Source organism: Helianthus annuus, chromosome 16 (genome assembly GCF_002127325.2).
Source record: "Helianthus annuus cultivar XRQ/B chromosome 16, HanXRQr2.0-SUNRISE, whole genome shotgun sequence".
Taxonomy (NCBI): Eukaryota; Viridiplantae; Streptophyta; class Magnoliopsida; order Asterales; family Asteraceae; genus Helianthus; species Helianthus annuus.
The window spans coordinates 170,926,123-170,939,476 of NC_035448.2; the positions used below are offsets into that span (position 1 = coordinate 170,926,123).

The 13,354-nt window shown below is 36.0% G+C and overlaps 2 protein-coding genes across 3 annotated transcripts; both read right to left on the bottom strand.

Moving 5' to 3' along the window:
• Positions 1-1,488: 1,488 nt before the first annotated feature.
• On the bottom strand, positions 1,489-3,620 carry LOC110915425 (heat shock 70 kDa protein 8). Its single transcript, XM_022160125.2, has 2 exons — positions 3,508-3,620; positions 1,489-3,412 (listed from the first exon to the last, which is right to left on the bottom strand). Exons 1-2 carry the CDS (start codon positions 3,603-3,605, stop codon positions 1,684-1,686), a joined length of 1,827 nt encoding a protein of 608 aa, XP_022015817.1. The 5' UTR covers positions 3,606-3,620; the 3' UTR covers positions 1,489-1,683.
• Positions 3,621-4,475: 855 nt separating this feature from the next.
• LOC110915427 (glutamine synthetase) lies at positions 4,476-9,374 on the bottom strand. 2 transcript variants are annotated; one of them, XR_004882973.1, is made up of 11 exons: positions 9,040-9,374; positions 8,824-8,932; positions 7,988-8,193; positions 7,395-7,455; positions 7,151-7,305; positions 6,678-6,756; positions 6,508-6,586; positions 6,298-6,426; positions 6,148-6,223; positions 4,895-5,038; positions 4,476-4,799 (listed from the first exon to the last, which is right to left on the bottom strand). XR_004882973.1 is itself a non-coding variant. In XM_035984881.1 (10 exons), exons 3-9 carry the CDS (start codon positions 7,998-8,000, stop codon positions 6,176-6,178), a joined length of 564 nt encoding a protein of 187 aa, XP_035840774.1. In that variant the 5' UTR covers positions 8,001-8,193; positions 8,824-8,932; positions 9,040-9,374; the 3' UTR covers positions 4,894-5,038; positions 6,148-6,175. The 2 variants fall into 2 exon arrangements, 1 of the variants encoding a protein (XP_035840774.1); XM_035984881.1 differs by lacking the exon at positions 4,476-4,799 and having other exon boundaries at positions 4,894-5,038.
• Positions 9,375-13,354: the final 3,980 nt, after the last annotated feature.

Genomic DNA, 13,354 nt, shown 5'->3' on the forward strand with positions numbered 1-13,354 from the left:
ATGTGAAGGAACCTTTGTTCTTTGAGGTCTTACTTTTGACATTATTTGAGAAGATCTTCACATATCTTCTTGAATTGCCAGATATAAAGAAGTAACTGTTTTTGTAGTTTCTAAACATATAACATTATTCCCTCCTTTTAGACTTCAGTAATAATTTCTGAAAAAAAGTAAGGCGCCAAAAATACCACACGCGAGACTGAATAAAGAGCAATGTTATTGGAAGAATGTAATAATTTCTTACTGGTACTATATGTATGTTTTATGTCACATGAAGTTGACAAAAGTAACAGTTGTGTGTTATTAGCCTAACGTTGTTTGTGTTATTCACCCGGTCTTCCTTCGCAAGGGATAAAAGCAGGAGACAAGAAACAGAAGTATGAGAAAATTAGCGAGAAGATGGTTTCTACATCGATTGAGGTATTAATTATTCCACTCATAAAGCTACAAAGACAACCGCTTGAACTCCGAAGACAGCCCGGGTTCCGGCAAAATACTTTTATAGATATAGATTTTTTAACACAACCCGTGAAGATCACGGGTATAAATAAAACAAAAAAAAAAATGCATATAGACGTCATCTTCCCCAATTTCCTAACCTTAAAACCCTAACCACCACCACCACCTCATCCCGCCGCCACCACCACCTCATCCTACCACCAGCTATAGATAAAAATTATAGCTCGTTTTATCAAACTAAACGACGACTTATATGTTTTATCAGCACTCAAATAGCAAGGTAGAAAGCATGATATCATACAATGGGTTAACCAAGTGATTCAAGCCTTGATTATCTTAGTACTCTAAACCGATGCTGCTAGCTGAAAGAACAGTGGAAAACAAAATACAAACTAAGTCAACCTGCGATAAATAAGTAAAGGATTTGAATTATCATGTATTTATGATGATGGTTAGGGGACAGGTTCCAGTTTCTCTTTTCGATAGTCAAAATTCGGTCTGCCAAGATTTGGGAGAACTATACGAGGAAAGGGTAGTTGGAGATGGAAAGTGGAGGTCTGTAGAGTTAGTTGACTTTTCAGTCAAACAGGTAAGGAGGGACCTGGAAGAATGTATGAACCCTGGTGGGCAGTCTACTCGATTTATATGGAATAACATAGTCAACAGTTCCGCATTCAAACTAAAATATCACATAGTCAACGATACATATATTTGCTTCAAAAACAAAGCTCAATGCAATGGCTTAAATTAAACACAGCAACCCTTACTCAAGACCTTAGATATGGGCTGGTTTGGAGTTTCAAAAATCTAACCAATCAAATGTTTTTTATAATTCTAAACCCACTGTTCCATTTTACCCCATTTTCAGGGGTTAATGACATCGCAGTCTCTGGTCCATCAAAACACCATATGTTTCCAATTTGCATTCGCTAACAAGATAATCATTCAAACTTTGTTTTGGTTCAGAAAGGAGTAGCGACACACAGTTTGTTATCCGTTTACCTTCTATCTCAATGTAATTTTCATTTGAAAGGTTTCAAATAAGAAATAAATTATACAACATATAAGTGCCTCACAACCAACATTATTCTTGTTTTACAACCACATATTACATAAAAGCTTTCACAGTAGGACAAGACCCCAGCTGACTGACCACACTCTACTGTACTACAACCATAAAATGAAAAATGTTTTCGCAAACAAGAAACAGAGGATGAACATTAACTATTAAGCGTTAAGCTTGTTATGGAGAGTTACCAAGTCTAGAGTAGACCCCAATGATCTATATAAAGCATCAGCGCACAATCCATGCCCATCGTCAGCCGTTGGCATTCTAACTTCCATCAGTGGAACCACTGGATTTTTGGTTCCAGATCCAGGCATTACAACACCAGCCATAACTCTCAGCATATTCGAAGCATCGATGTCCATACACACATTAATTTCCGGTACCCCTTTTGCGGCCGGAGGTATCCCTACAACCTTGAAATACCCCAGCAGCAGCTGCTGCTCATCTCCTTGTTCATACACCACAATCAAAGCCTCAGTCTGGTTGTCATGGGCAGTGGTAAAGAGCATCTCTCTCCTGGCAGGCAGAGTTGTGTTGCGATCTATGATGGGTACAAAACTGTTACCATCCGCTCGAATCCCAATGCTATGAGCATTTATTTGAATGGTTAAAAGGTCTAAACTTCCAAACGGATCGTTCACACCCGAAGCCAAGGCTCCTTCCAGTGCCGCCCCACGAACAGCAGCTTCCAACGGGTTGATACCCGAGTAGCTTTCATTCCTTTTACAGATACCCATCACTATACTCTTCAACTTTGGAATATTTGTACAACCACCAACAAGAATCACATCATCAATGTATTCCGGTTTCGCCACCTTCGACTCATGCAGGCACTGTGTAACCAAAGATGCACACTTTTCGAAAACTCCTTTGTTGATTTCCTCGAACTCTTGGACATCGATGACCCTGCATACCCTCGTCCCGTTTCCAAGATCAATGTCAATTTGAACACTAGGTTGAAAGGAGAGCTTGTGTATGGCCTCCTGTGTTGCGACTCGAAGGATACCCATGGCTTTAATCTCCTCGAGTCCACGACTTGCAAACCGTGTGTCCATATCTGGTACGAGATGGTGCATCATATTCTGAAGTAGATCCTCCCCTCCTATGCAACTCCCGGCCAAGGCCTTCATCTGTGAGACTCCCCCGGCAGTCGCTATGATGGCAACATCGCAATACCCTGCGCCCATGTTAAAAATAAGACCGATTTTTTCACTGCCACTATCAGCAATGCTGTCTTTGTGCAGCTGTTGCTGGGCATAAAGCAGAGCAACAGCTGCAGGCTCAGGCATGAACCTGAGAACATGAAGACCAGCCATGGCGCAGGAGCGAGCAATTCGTGTCAACTGGAAGCGGCTGAATGCAGCGGGGACGGTTAGCACAACGTCTCTAACAGGACGTTTGAGTCGAGCTTCTGCGAGAGCTTTTAGTTCCACAAGATATATAGCAACAACTTCTTCAGGGGTGGTGGACCGCCACATGTTGTTGACTAACGCTGCAAGGAAAGGCTTGGCACCGATCCCCAGTGTTTGAATAAGAAAGGGTAAGGTGTTGCTAGCCTGGTGAACGATGGGGTCGGTGTCGAGTCTGCCGATGAGGCGTTTCATGTTGAAGATGGAGGAACCGGACAACATCTCGTACTCATGTGAGAGCTGGTTGGTGACTCCGCCCACTGGGGATGGAGACTGGTCTCGGAAGGTGACGTATGACTTCATCAGCTTCTGGTTCCTTGTGTTCCTGATCAACTCTACCTCGGACCCGTTCCAAACAGCTAGACTGCATTGACAAGTGCCAATGTCGATTCCGATTGCAATTTCAATTTCAGTCTCCTCCTTGGTGGCTGTGGTTTCACTGTCGGATGCCACAGTGTATCCTACTTCTTCACTCATTCTGCAAAACGTCAAATTAAATTAATTACCGTGTGTCTATGGTATGCTATGTGTATGTTGGGTTGTTAGATAGACATGGACAGATAAATAACCCACAAGAAGATTTCAGAAGACCATGGAAGCTGCTCGGCCTTTCTTTCCAATTCCACCCCTGATTCTAGAGGAATACCTTTTAGTTTTAGTTTTACTTTCATAAATTTTAATATTGTCCCATAGTACCAATCATATATACACACAACTAGGTTATTACCCGGGAAATGCTTCCCGGGCTGGAGAAAGTTATTAATATAATTATTATTTATGAATAATACATACTTAAAATGATACAAAATGTTTGACTTGTTAATGGAATCAAAAAGGCTAAGGGGAGGTGATTGGTGTATAAGTAGACATACTTATTTGGTGTATTATTTGTATCAAGACTTATTAGCCCATACTCCATGTCACTTGTGTAAGCAAATTCATACCATGGGTCATGTTAGTTTATTTTAAGTTAATCTACGACTAAGGGTACATCCGTATGAAACGTGACTAATGTTATGGGTACATCCGTATGAAACTTTAGGATCTGAATCAATCATGCAAATCTTTGTTACTTGATACGATATGATTTTCTACTCAAAACCCTTTTACTAAAAGAAAACTTAGTCGATAATACCCTCTTTGCAGCCGTCGAAAACATGCCCTCTTCTCAATTCTTTACAAAGCTACAACACGTAAAACACCATACTTAGACACATTTAGTCTCTAACTTGGACCCACAAAAGTTTCTATTATTAGTTTACTTTTGTTCAGTCAACCAATATTATTGTATATTATGCTTTTTGTTGCAAAAAACTTAAGAAATAACCAAACAGTTGTCATTATACAAAAGCTCACGGGGTTTCTAATACAAAAAGTAGATTGAGTTTGATACCAACTGACAATGTAACATTAGTGCCAATAGTATTTGTATAAAACAAAAAAATTGTAACAATAATAGTAGCTCATGTTAACAGAACCAACGGGTCATTTTTGACTTGCAACAAAAATGACCCGTTTTGATCTGTGTAACCCAACCGACCAAAAGAAAGGTATTTTCTTTATGAAAATGGGGAGTCATCAGTCATCTATGTAGAAGTTTGTAGGAGTTTACATTGTGCGATACTCTCATCTCTACAACAAAACATAGGCCCGGATTATAAACAAAAAGAAATTAACAAAAAACGAAGTTCAACCGTAGGGAAACAATAGCGAGAGGTCTTTCAAGGCTTCTCGGGCTGTGGGCCGCCTTTGTGGGTTGATCTCAAGTAAGTTACCAATAAAATCGAGTAATAATGTATAGGAAACTTGTACACGTTCTTCCAAAGATGTTTCTTGTGGGGTTATGTATTCCATCTCGTTTGTTTCTGGACGCATTAAAAGTTTAAAATCCGACACATGAATTTTTAAATTTTAGAAGTTAGCTATCGTTTTGTAATGATTTGGAAAGAAAAAAACAAACCTCGTTTATGCGATAAAGATTGAACTCAACGGTGAAATATTTGCTTGTTTCGTGACCTCTTTCTAGCTTATGGTAATCGATTGGCCCGAGCAGTCCAATCACTCATGCAAGCAAGAACACAACTTCATCTTTTGAAAATAAAACCTGTGAAAATTTACACAAAACAACCACCAAAAGATTCAAGAGGGTTATTAATAAGGGTAAATATCATAAAATAGCAAAAGCGTATCGTTGTTTTATTACATTTTCCCGTCCTTGAGGTTTGGTCGCTTTTGCGAATTTCATTCAAAGGTTTGTTTTTTCGCAGCTGGATCCAAAAGGTTTGAAATCTTGGCATTTTCATCCGACTCATTAACCCAATCCATTTTTCTCCGTTAAATGAGGGGCATATCTGTCTTTTAGTCGTTTTTTTTTAATTAAAAAGTCGGGTGAAAATGGTAAGATTTCAAACCTTTTGGATCCAGATGCAAAAAAAAAAAAAATCTTTGGACGGAATTCGCAAAAGTAGCCAAACCTTAGGTACGAAAATGGCATTTTACTCTAAAAAATAATGATGAAAGATCAAAGCTTTTTAAAGAAGACATACATCACCAGATAAGAGTTTAGCTAAGATGCAACCGAGTGACCAAAGGTCAACTGTCTGGTCATACGGAAGGCTGAGAATGACTTCAGGAGCGCGATATGACTGAGATTGCACATATAAGGACAATCTAGAGGTGTCCAAATCCGTTTTTTTTTTGAAAAACCAGTCCGGTTTTTAACCAAACCGGATTTTTCATCCAAACCAAAATTTTTTTTTTTTTTAACCGGTTTTTCAAGTCCAAAACAGTAACCGATGTAACTGGTTGGGATCGGTTTTTAACCGGTTTTTGCAAAAAAAAAAAAGAAAGAAAAGAAAAAAAAAGAAAACAGTTTTTAACCGGTTCTTTTAAAACTGGTTTCGGTTATTAACCGGTTTTTCAGATTAAGAATAGTAACCGGTCACCAACCGCCGGTTCGGTTCGGTTCTAAAACCGGTTTTAAAAAAAACCGGTTAAAAAGGAACCGGTTTTGGTTTTTTTTTCCGGTTACAGTTCTAAAACCGGTTTTTTGTACACCTCTAGAACAATCTGTCGTTTTTAAAGCAACTGCTTTCGAGATCAATAACCTTGATCTCAAATTGTCTATAGCTTTTAAAGCTCAACGTCAAAATTTGAGGATTCTTAACAAAAACATGTATACAGAAAACGAAAACAATTGGTATATGCGAATACCTCAAGAATGTAACGTGCCACCCACAGTTCATCCGCCTACAGATATGCCCACAGCAGGTCCAACTTGAAACTCCCACTGTGTACCAACAAAGTTGTGTTTTATAAGATTGCACATTTAGTCGGGTTTGGGTCAAAAGGGAATTAAATTACCTGACCAGACATAACTTCGCCATTGATACCACTAATGTTGATGCCAGCGTAAAGGCAAGCCTTATTATGTGCATCAACAATATCATGACCGAAAGCCTTATCGGTACCAATACCACAGTAGTATGGCCCCTAAATTGAATCACATTATTTAGTATAAAAATTGATCAATTCTTTCAAATATATTAACAATAAAACTACTTAATTGATTACCTGTGGACCAGGGAAACCACCTTGAGGCCAACCTAGAGGCCAGTTGACATCCACGGTGTATTCTTGCTCAATTCTGTACCTATTAACATGGAAAGCATCGAGTTTTTTGATCGAATAACAATTTTAGAAAGTAGATTTAACAATTAAAAGAAGAAATTCAAGGAAAATACCATGGGACCTCCTTTTCGACTTCCGGGTTGCTGAAGATCTTGCCAGCAGCACACCTCTTGTTAGTTGGGATTGGCTTGCCTGCCAGAGTGTAAGCATCACACATCACCTAAAAAAAAATTGAATTCTGGTCTGAAATATGCAATATTTACGCAGTATACTTTTGTTATTAGTCATTTTGGTCTAAAACCAAAACCAAAATGACCACTTTTTAAAACAATAGAACAATCCATTTTGACCCGTACCCAATTTGGTGAGAACCCATGCAGACCCGAACCCGCTACAACTGTTCTGACCCAAACAAAAATGACCACTTTTTTAAACAATCCGGTTTGACCAGCACCCGGTTTGTCAGAGCCCATTCAAACCAAAATGCAACCCAGATCCTAATCAAATGCGAAAATAAATTAATAAAAGAAAATAGTGGATTTTTGTCTTTTGTTTAATGATAAAATTGTTGCTTATTTGAGCTCACCAAGACCGATAGAAGGTACCAACCACCAAAAAAAGTGTCTATCGTCTCGACCCGTGCAGATTGTGAACGGACAGAAGCCCCTGCAATCATCGACGACACATATTGTCTCGTTTAGCACCTCACCAACACCTTTGGTGTCATCGAATAATAGCCTCCTACAAAAACAAATTAAAGAGACCAATAAATTAGCTTGTTAGATATTCTTCTACAAGATTAGCCTATCACTGATGATGGAAAATCATACCTATGGAGCATTAGTTCTATTTGACCATCTACTAAACTCGAGCCACCTACTGCATCATCACCTGCATGTAAATAGTAAAACATTTAAAGCATATGTAACATCTTACATCTCATATATTAAAACCATGACCTGTGGTTTAACTAAAAAGTGAGAAAGTTCATGTCACGTCACTGCCAGGTACATTCATCACAGTCTTCTGGAGTTTGTGGCGAAAAAGAAATAACGCTATATTTAATCGTAAGCAACCTATGGTGGCGAATGTTATCAAAGAGGTCAAAGTGATGAGCTTTTTGTGGATTAAGCATCGGTCAAGATCCACATCTCTTATAGTTATTATAATAGTTTTATTTTTAATATTTCATAAAGATTGAGGGAGCTTATTGAATGTAAAGCCAAATAACAAACCTGCGGTTTTCGTTCTACCCTTTGAAGCTCTTCAACAGGAGATATAACTATAATTTTGCCCTCGAAAACCTAACAATAGTATAACCACTTTATCAAGAATAGCATATGCTAAATATTGACAATTCAATATAATAACATATGAATTAAAAAAAATAAGAATCAAAGTAGTAAATAAAAATGAAGCTTACCATAGTGAGGCATGTGAAGGCCAACTTAATCGGTTGTTTTAATCCCTTTTAAATATTTGTTAACAACTTCTCTCCGCTTCATAACAGGGAAGTGCTAAAAGAATTATTCTCCTTTCTTTGAGATTTTCATAACCATCATTAGGTATCTTTAGTATGCCATTTTCCAGCTCTCAAATTATAATAGTCAATTGGCCAACAATAGTTATCTGATTCACCGCAAACCAAAACAAAGAAAAAAATGTCAACTAATAATTAGATTAAACCAAACCATTAGTTTGTTGTTGTTCCCAAAAGCCGTCCGTAGTTAACAATTTGCTCCAAAATTTTTGTTAAAACCGAAACCAAACTAAACCATAAGCACAGAACAAAAAAACTGTGTGCATATGCTTCTTTTGGAAGAGAAAATTGATTAGTGTCATCTACCTCATAACCTCATCTAATTGTGTATAGCAAGCAAAACCATCTTACAAAAACACTATCATTAAAAAGTTTTATGCAACCATGTTATAAAGCTAAACAAAATGGATATATCCTAAAAAGAAATGTGAGAGCATCTAGATCAAATTGTGTGATTTTCAAAAAAGAAAAAAGAACAAATGTTTCAGAATAGTTTTGTGGCTTCAAAATAAAATCATTTCAATATTCCTTTTGTCACTTCAACCAGAGGGCATCTTTCTTTGGGAAAACAAAAAAATCCCAACTTTTGATCACATTTTACCTGTAGTCATGAAAACCTACACCCATTCAACTTTTTTATCACCGTTGCACAAGAAAGCAATAAAATGCAACAAACACAAACCAATTTTAAATGATTTATTATGAGAGATATCTATCACCTTCAAGAATCCCCACACCTGATCTGGTGGCAGATGTGCGTGCTGATGCAGGTGGGCGCACAAACTCCATACCCAAACAAACAACAAATATCTATCTAATCAAACCCATCTTCAACAAACAAACAACAAAAATATCTTTAAAGAAACTCTAATAGTTCTTACATTCCATATGTCAATAATAATAATCATACATTCATGTATGCAATAATAACATACCTCTTAAACGAAAGGCCGTAATTAAAGAATCTGAGATGAGGGTTTTGAAATAGCACAAGCGATTCAGAGAGAATGAGATGCAGGTAGAAGAAGAAGAAGCGTATAATACTTTAGGGTTTCAGGAAAGCGTATGGTAGAAGCTTCAAGCCAAAGAAAGAGAGAGGCTAGGGTTTCAATCTGAATCAATTTGATCTTCTTTCGTTATTCTTCGCAAGAAACTTCAATCGCCGGGCCGAATTCGTATTATTGATGCGGATTCAAAGAAGAATTTTTGCAATTGATAGTGGGGATGAAAGAAGGATGGGTTGGAAACATTCGACTGTTTTAGGGTTCTTGTGATAATGGATAATTATATAGGTCCGAATACATGGGTTCGGGTTGCTCAAAACAGGATCCGCGTGGAAGGAAAATACCCAGTTCATTTTCCCGCCAAAAAGCATTCTGAGAAGCCCTAATATCATGCCACATCAGCCCAAATCTTTATGTTTATTATATATAATAGATTAGCAATTAGCAACTTAGGTCGCTTAATCGAGTCGCACCTATTCATTCTGAACTAGTTTAATATCCGTCCGTTGGACGGGTTACGCTAAGGTAACAAACAAAGATAATGTATAGTGATGGTGTTTCGATTTGCTTCTCCTTTTTCCTACTTTTTCATCTCCTATTTGAAAAAATTACAACCATCTTACTTTTCTTTTTCTTATTTTCAAACCACTAAAACGCATTCTCAAAACACATTATCCAAACACTACAAAAAATGCATATTAACTTTTAAGAAGTAAAAAACTTAAAAGCAACTCAAAATAAACAATCCCAAACACCCACATTAGTCATGAGTTTCTTGGTTTAATTTCATGTTGGCTTTGACATTTAGAATTTTGTTATTTATTGGGTTGGTTTTTTTTTTCATACTAAATAAACCCCAAGTTATCGGGTTACCCACTTTATAATAGGGTCCTGCCATGCCATGGTTACAAATTACAATACGGGTAACTTGAACCGCCCAAGTGGATCCATATAAATGTTATTTTAAAAACCCTAGATGCTCATTTGTTTAGTTCCCTTTCGCAGCCGCTCCACTCGATCTCGTTTGTATACGCTCATTTCGCTTCAATGGTAACCACAAGCACAAGCAATGGACGTTTTCTACTGTCGATCATCAATTCATCATCTCGTAGCTGTATATTTGGTACATTTTGTTCTTTGTTCATTTTCACATCATATTAGGTAGGTTTTGGGGTTGCAAAGTAACTTGTTTATCATTTATACTTGTCTATTTCACAACAAAGTTATTGTTTTCAGATTATTTTTGTGGTTTTGGGGGTTCTAGGGTTCAGTATTGTGTGCTAATTTGAACGAAAAATGATTTCTGACATGGTGATAATTGACAAAACCTTGTCTTTGTAATGAAAAATACGATTATGTTACACATAATTAGGTGATCGACTTCGTGATAGTTGATAAAAACCTTGTCTTTGAAACGAAAATGACAATCTTATTACACATAATCAGGTTAAAATCAAGGCTCAGTGTGAAATACGGAGTTTGGTATATGGTCCAATTTAAATAGCTAAGTTACACTAAACTTTAATGTTTTACGGGTTCAATTAGTTGTACGACTTTCTTGTTCATAATTTTGAATTCATGCAGTTTGTCCAGTTTTATATTCTACTGAAACTTATATTCGATAATACACAACTGTTCTGTAATTAGATATGCTATATCTTCTGTGTATTAATCGCTAATCTGACCATGTCTGTAAGAATTGGTTGAGTCTTATTTAGAAGTACTTATTTGTTATTTTACTATAAGGGTTTTTTGATTCTCTGTTTTTGGTATATTATGTCTATCTTGTCACTTCATGTATAAACAACACTGTGGTTTTTTAATTTTAATTTGTTACTCTTTGGCTAACTTGAAGTAAGTTTGAGGTACTTATTTTAAATGTCTAATTTTACAGACATCTGATGAAATAAATCATTCTCTGCTTGAAACAATGCAATCGGGTGTGCGGAAGCTTGATGTTAACATAACGGAATTGAGACAGTCACAATGGGGTCAATTACCAGTCTCAGTTTTGCACTATTTTACATTATTCAACTTTGTTTTGTTGGAAACTTGAAATTATTATTTTGTTTATATTTATGATGCAGGTGTTTAAAGTACCTGTCTTTAGTTGGCTAAATAGATAAGGGATTGTTTTAGTGGGATGGATAATACGTGACGGACTGGAGTTGGGTTTGTAAAGAGAATGGGCTAGTGCAACTTTAGTGGGCTTCGATATTAGAGTAAGTGTTTCATTGTGGCTATATTTTTCTTATTCCGCTTATGTGTTTATTTGACGTGTTTTTTTATATTGATATGTTTCTGATGATTATTACCATGTATTCAGGTCTTGTTCATGAACCATTAAATATTAATAGGTGAATGCTACACCCTAAATGAGTTATCAAGTTTTTCTTCCTACAATCACAAGTTTTTCTTCCTACAATCACTGTAAGTATTACTTATCCTTGTGGCTTGCTAAAATACACAATGTATTCTCATTTTTTACTTAATTATTTGGTTATAGGCTTTGATGTTGCCGGGTTAGGAGGACCGGTATTGAAATAAATGGTTTGCATAATGCATTGTGTGTTTTGTATTTTTTATCTGTTATATTATTTGTTCTAGTTTAAATAGGATTTGATTTATGTGTTGATGTGGCTATTTCATGCATAAAGTATTGTGTCTATACTGAATATATTAGTAGACAAATAAAACATGAATACTTAAATACTTACCAATGAACTGATGAAGATTGGCTAGGATTAACAATATCACCGTGCAACAGCCTAGTACAACTTATAATATATGTACCTAAAATTAAAAGTTAATAAGTGTTTATAATCTATCTATTATTAGATTATTACTTAACTGTTTACTTGTTCTTTTGTATGAACGATTTTCATATAAAAACCTTTTTTATCATTATTACATTGAATATCAATTAATAAACGCCACTAATGTATGTACTCACCCATAGCGCACATTCCCATCCTCCAACCGGCCACCAATGTTTTAAAAACCGGTTTAACCGGTCGGTTGAACCGGTTAAACCAGATGCCGGAAACTTGACCGGCACGAATCATACCCCGGTAAATTGAGGAAACGACAAAGTAGTTGTGCCGCCGGTAAATTGGGTTATACCGGTATCAGGTCAAAGGTTAAAATTTGGTCTTTTAATCTTTTATAGGTTCAAGAAGGTGACAATTTACTTCTTAGTAAAACCTAGTGCTCAAAAGTGAATTTTTGGATTATTTTTTACGATGGATTAACTTTTGAAATAATTTTTTATTAAAAATGATGTAGATTTGGATTATTTTTTGAGTAAAAATTGTATTTTATGGATTTATAGGGTCAATTAGTTAACCCGGTTGAACCGCCCGACACAACCCGGTTCAACCGGTTGAACCATTTCTGATCCTAACCCGGTACAATTTAAAAACCGGTTTTTAAAACATTGCCGGCCACCATACGACAACGAAATGGACACCTTGTCACGTTAATAGCATGCTTTTAGATTTTGAATTTTTTCAAATAATTTGGTTTTTAAGTAGCTGTTTTGAAATTTGTCGGTTTTGCAAAACTGGTATATAAAAATCATTTATGAACCATTTATATCTAGATGTGTGTGAATATATATATATATATATATATATATATATATATATATATGGTTTTTTAGAAACGTTTTCCAATTTAGAAAATGCTTATTAATATAAAAATTATTTACCACCATCTGTGTGCTCTTGTGAACAATAATTCTTGTTTATTTATTTAATAAATTTAAGCATAAAGTTATAATTTAAGGTTACCTTTTTATTTAATCTATTTGATAGAGGTTATCATACCCCCTCCCTTATAAATACACACCACTAAATAGAAAAAAATATGTTATTCAACAAACCTTGTCTTCCAAATCATCTTTTTCATCTTTTTGAAGTTGTGCCATCCTAAATGCTAGGGAACCAAACATATTTGCATGGAATGTACTTGTCAGATTTGAATTGTGTGGTCGATCTCAGCACTGTCAGCAAGTTATCTCAGATTTGAATTGAGTGTGGTTAATGATCTTAACATGTCTGCACGTATCTATACTTTGCAATGCGTAATTCATATTAGCAAAAAAGCTAGTCAATAACCCTCTTATACTTGCATTAATGTTTTGTAGTTTTCTTAGTAAATTAAAAATAATAAACTAATAAAAAAACATCGGTAACAATTTAAAAAAGTGAGGTATTAAGTATACCATTTTAGGGTTGCGTGGGCC

Excerpts from the sequence above, each read along its gene's own strand:
- LOC110915425 (XM_022160125.2), bottom strand. The coding sequence starts at position 3,605 with ATGAAAGTAAAACTAAAACTAAAAGGTATTCCTCTAGAATCAGGGGTG. Across the intron at positions 3,413-3,507 it reads TGGTCTTCTGAAATCTTCTT|AATGAGTGAAGAAGTAGGAT; the intron begins GTGGGTTATTTA and ends GACGTTTTGCAG.
- LOC110915427 (XM_035984881.1), bottom strand. Across the intron at positions 6,587-6,677 it reads GTCGAAAAGGAGGTCCCATG|GTACAGAATTGAGCAAGAAT; the intron begins GTATTTTCCTTG and ends CCATGTTAATAG. Across the intron at positions 6,427-6,507 it reads GTGGTTTCCCTGGTCCACAG|GGGCCATACTACTGTGGTAT; the intron begins GTAATCAATTAA and ends GATTCAATTTAG.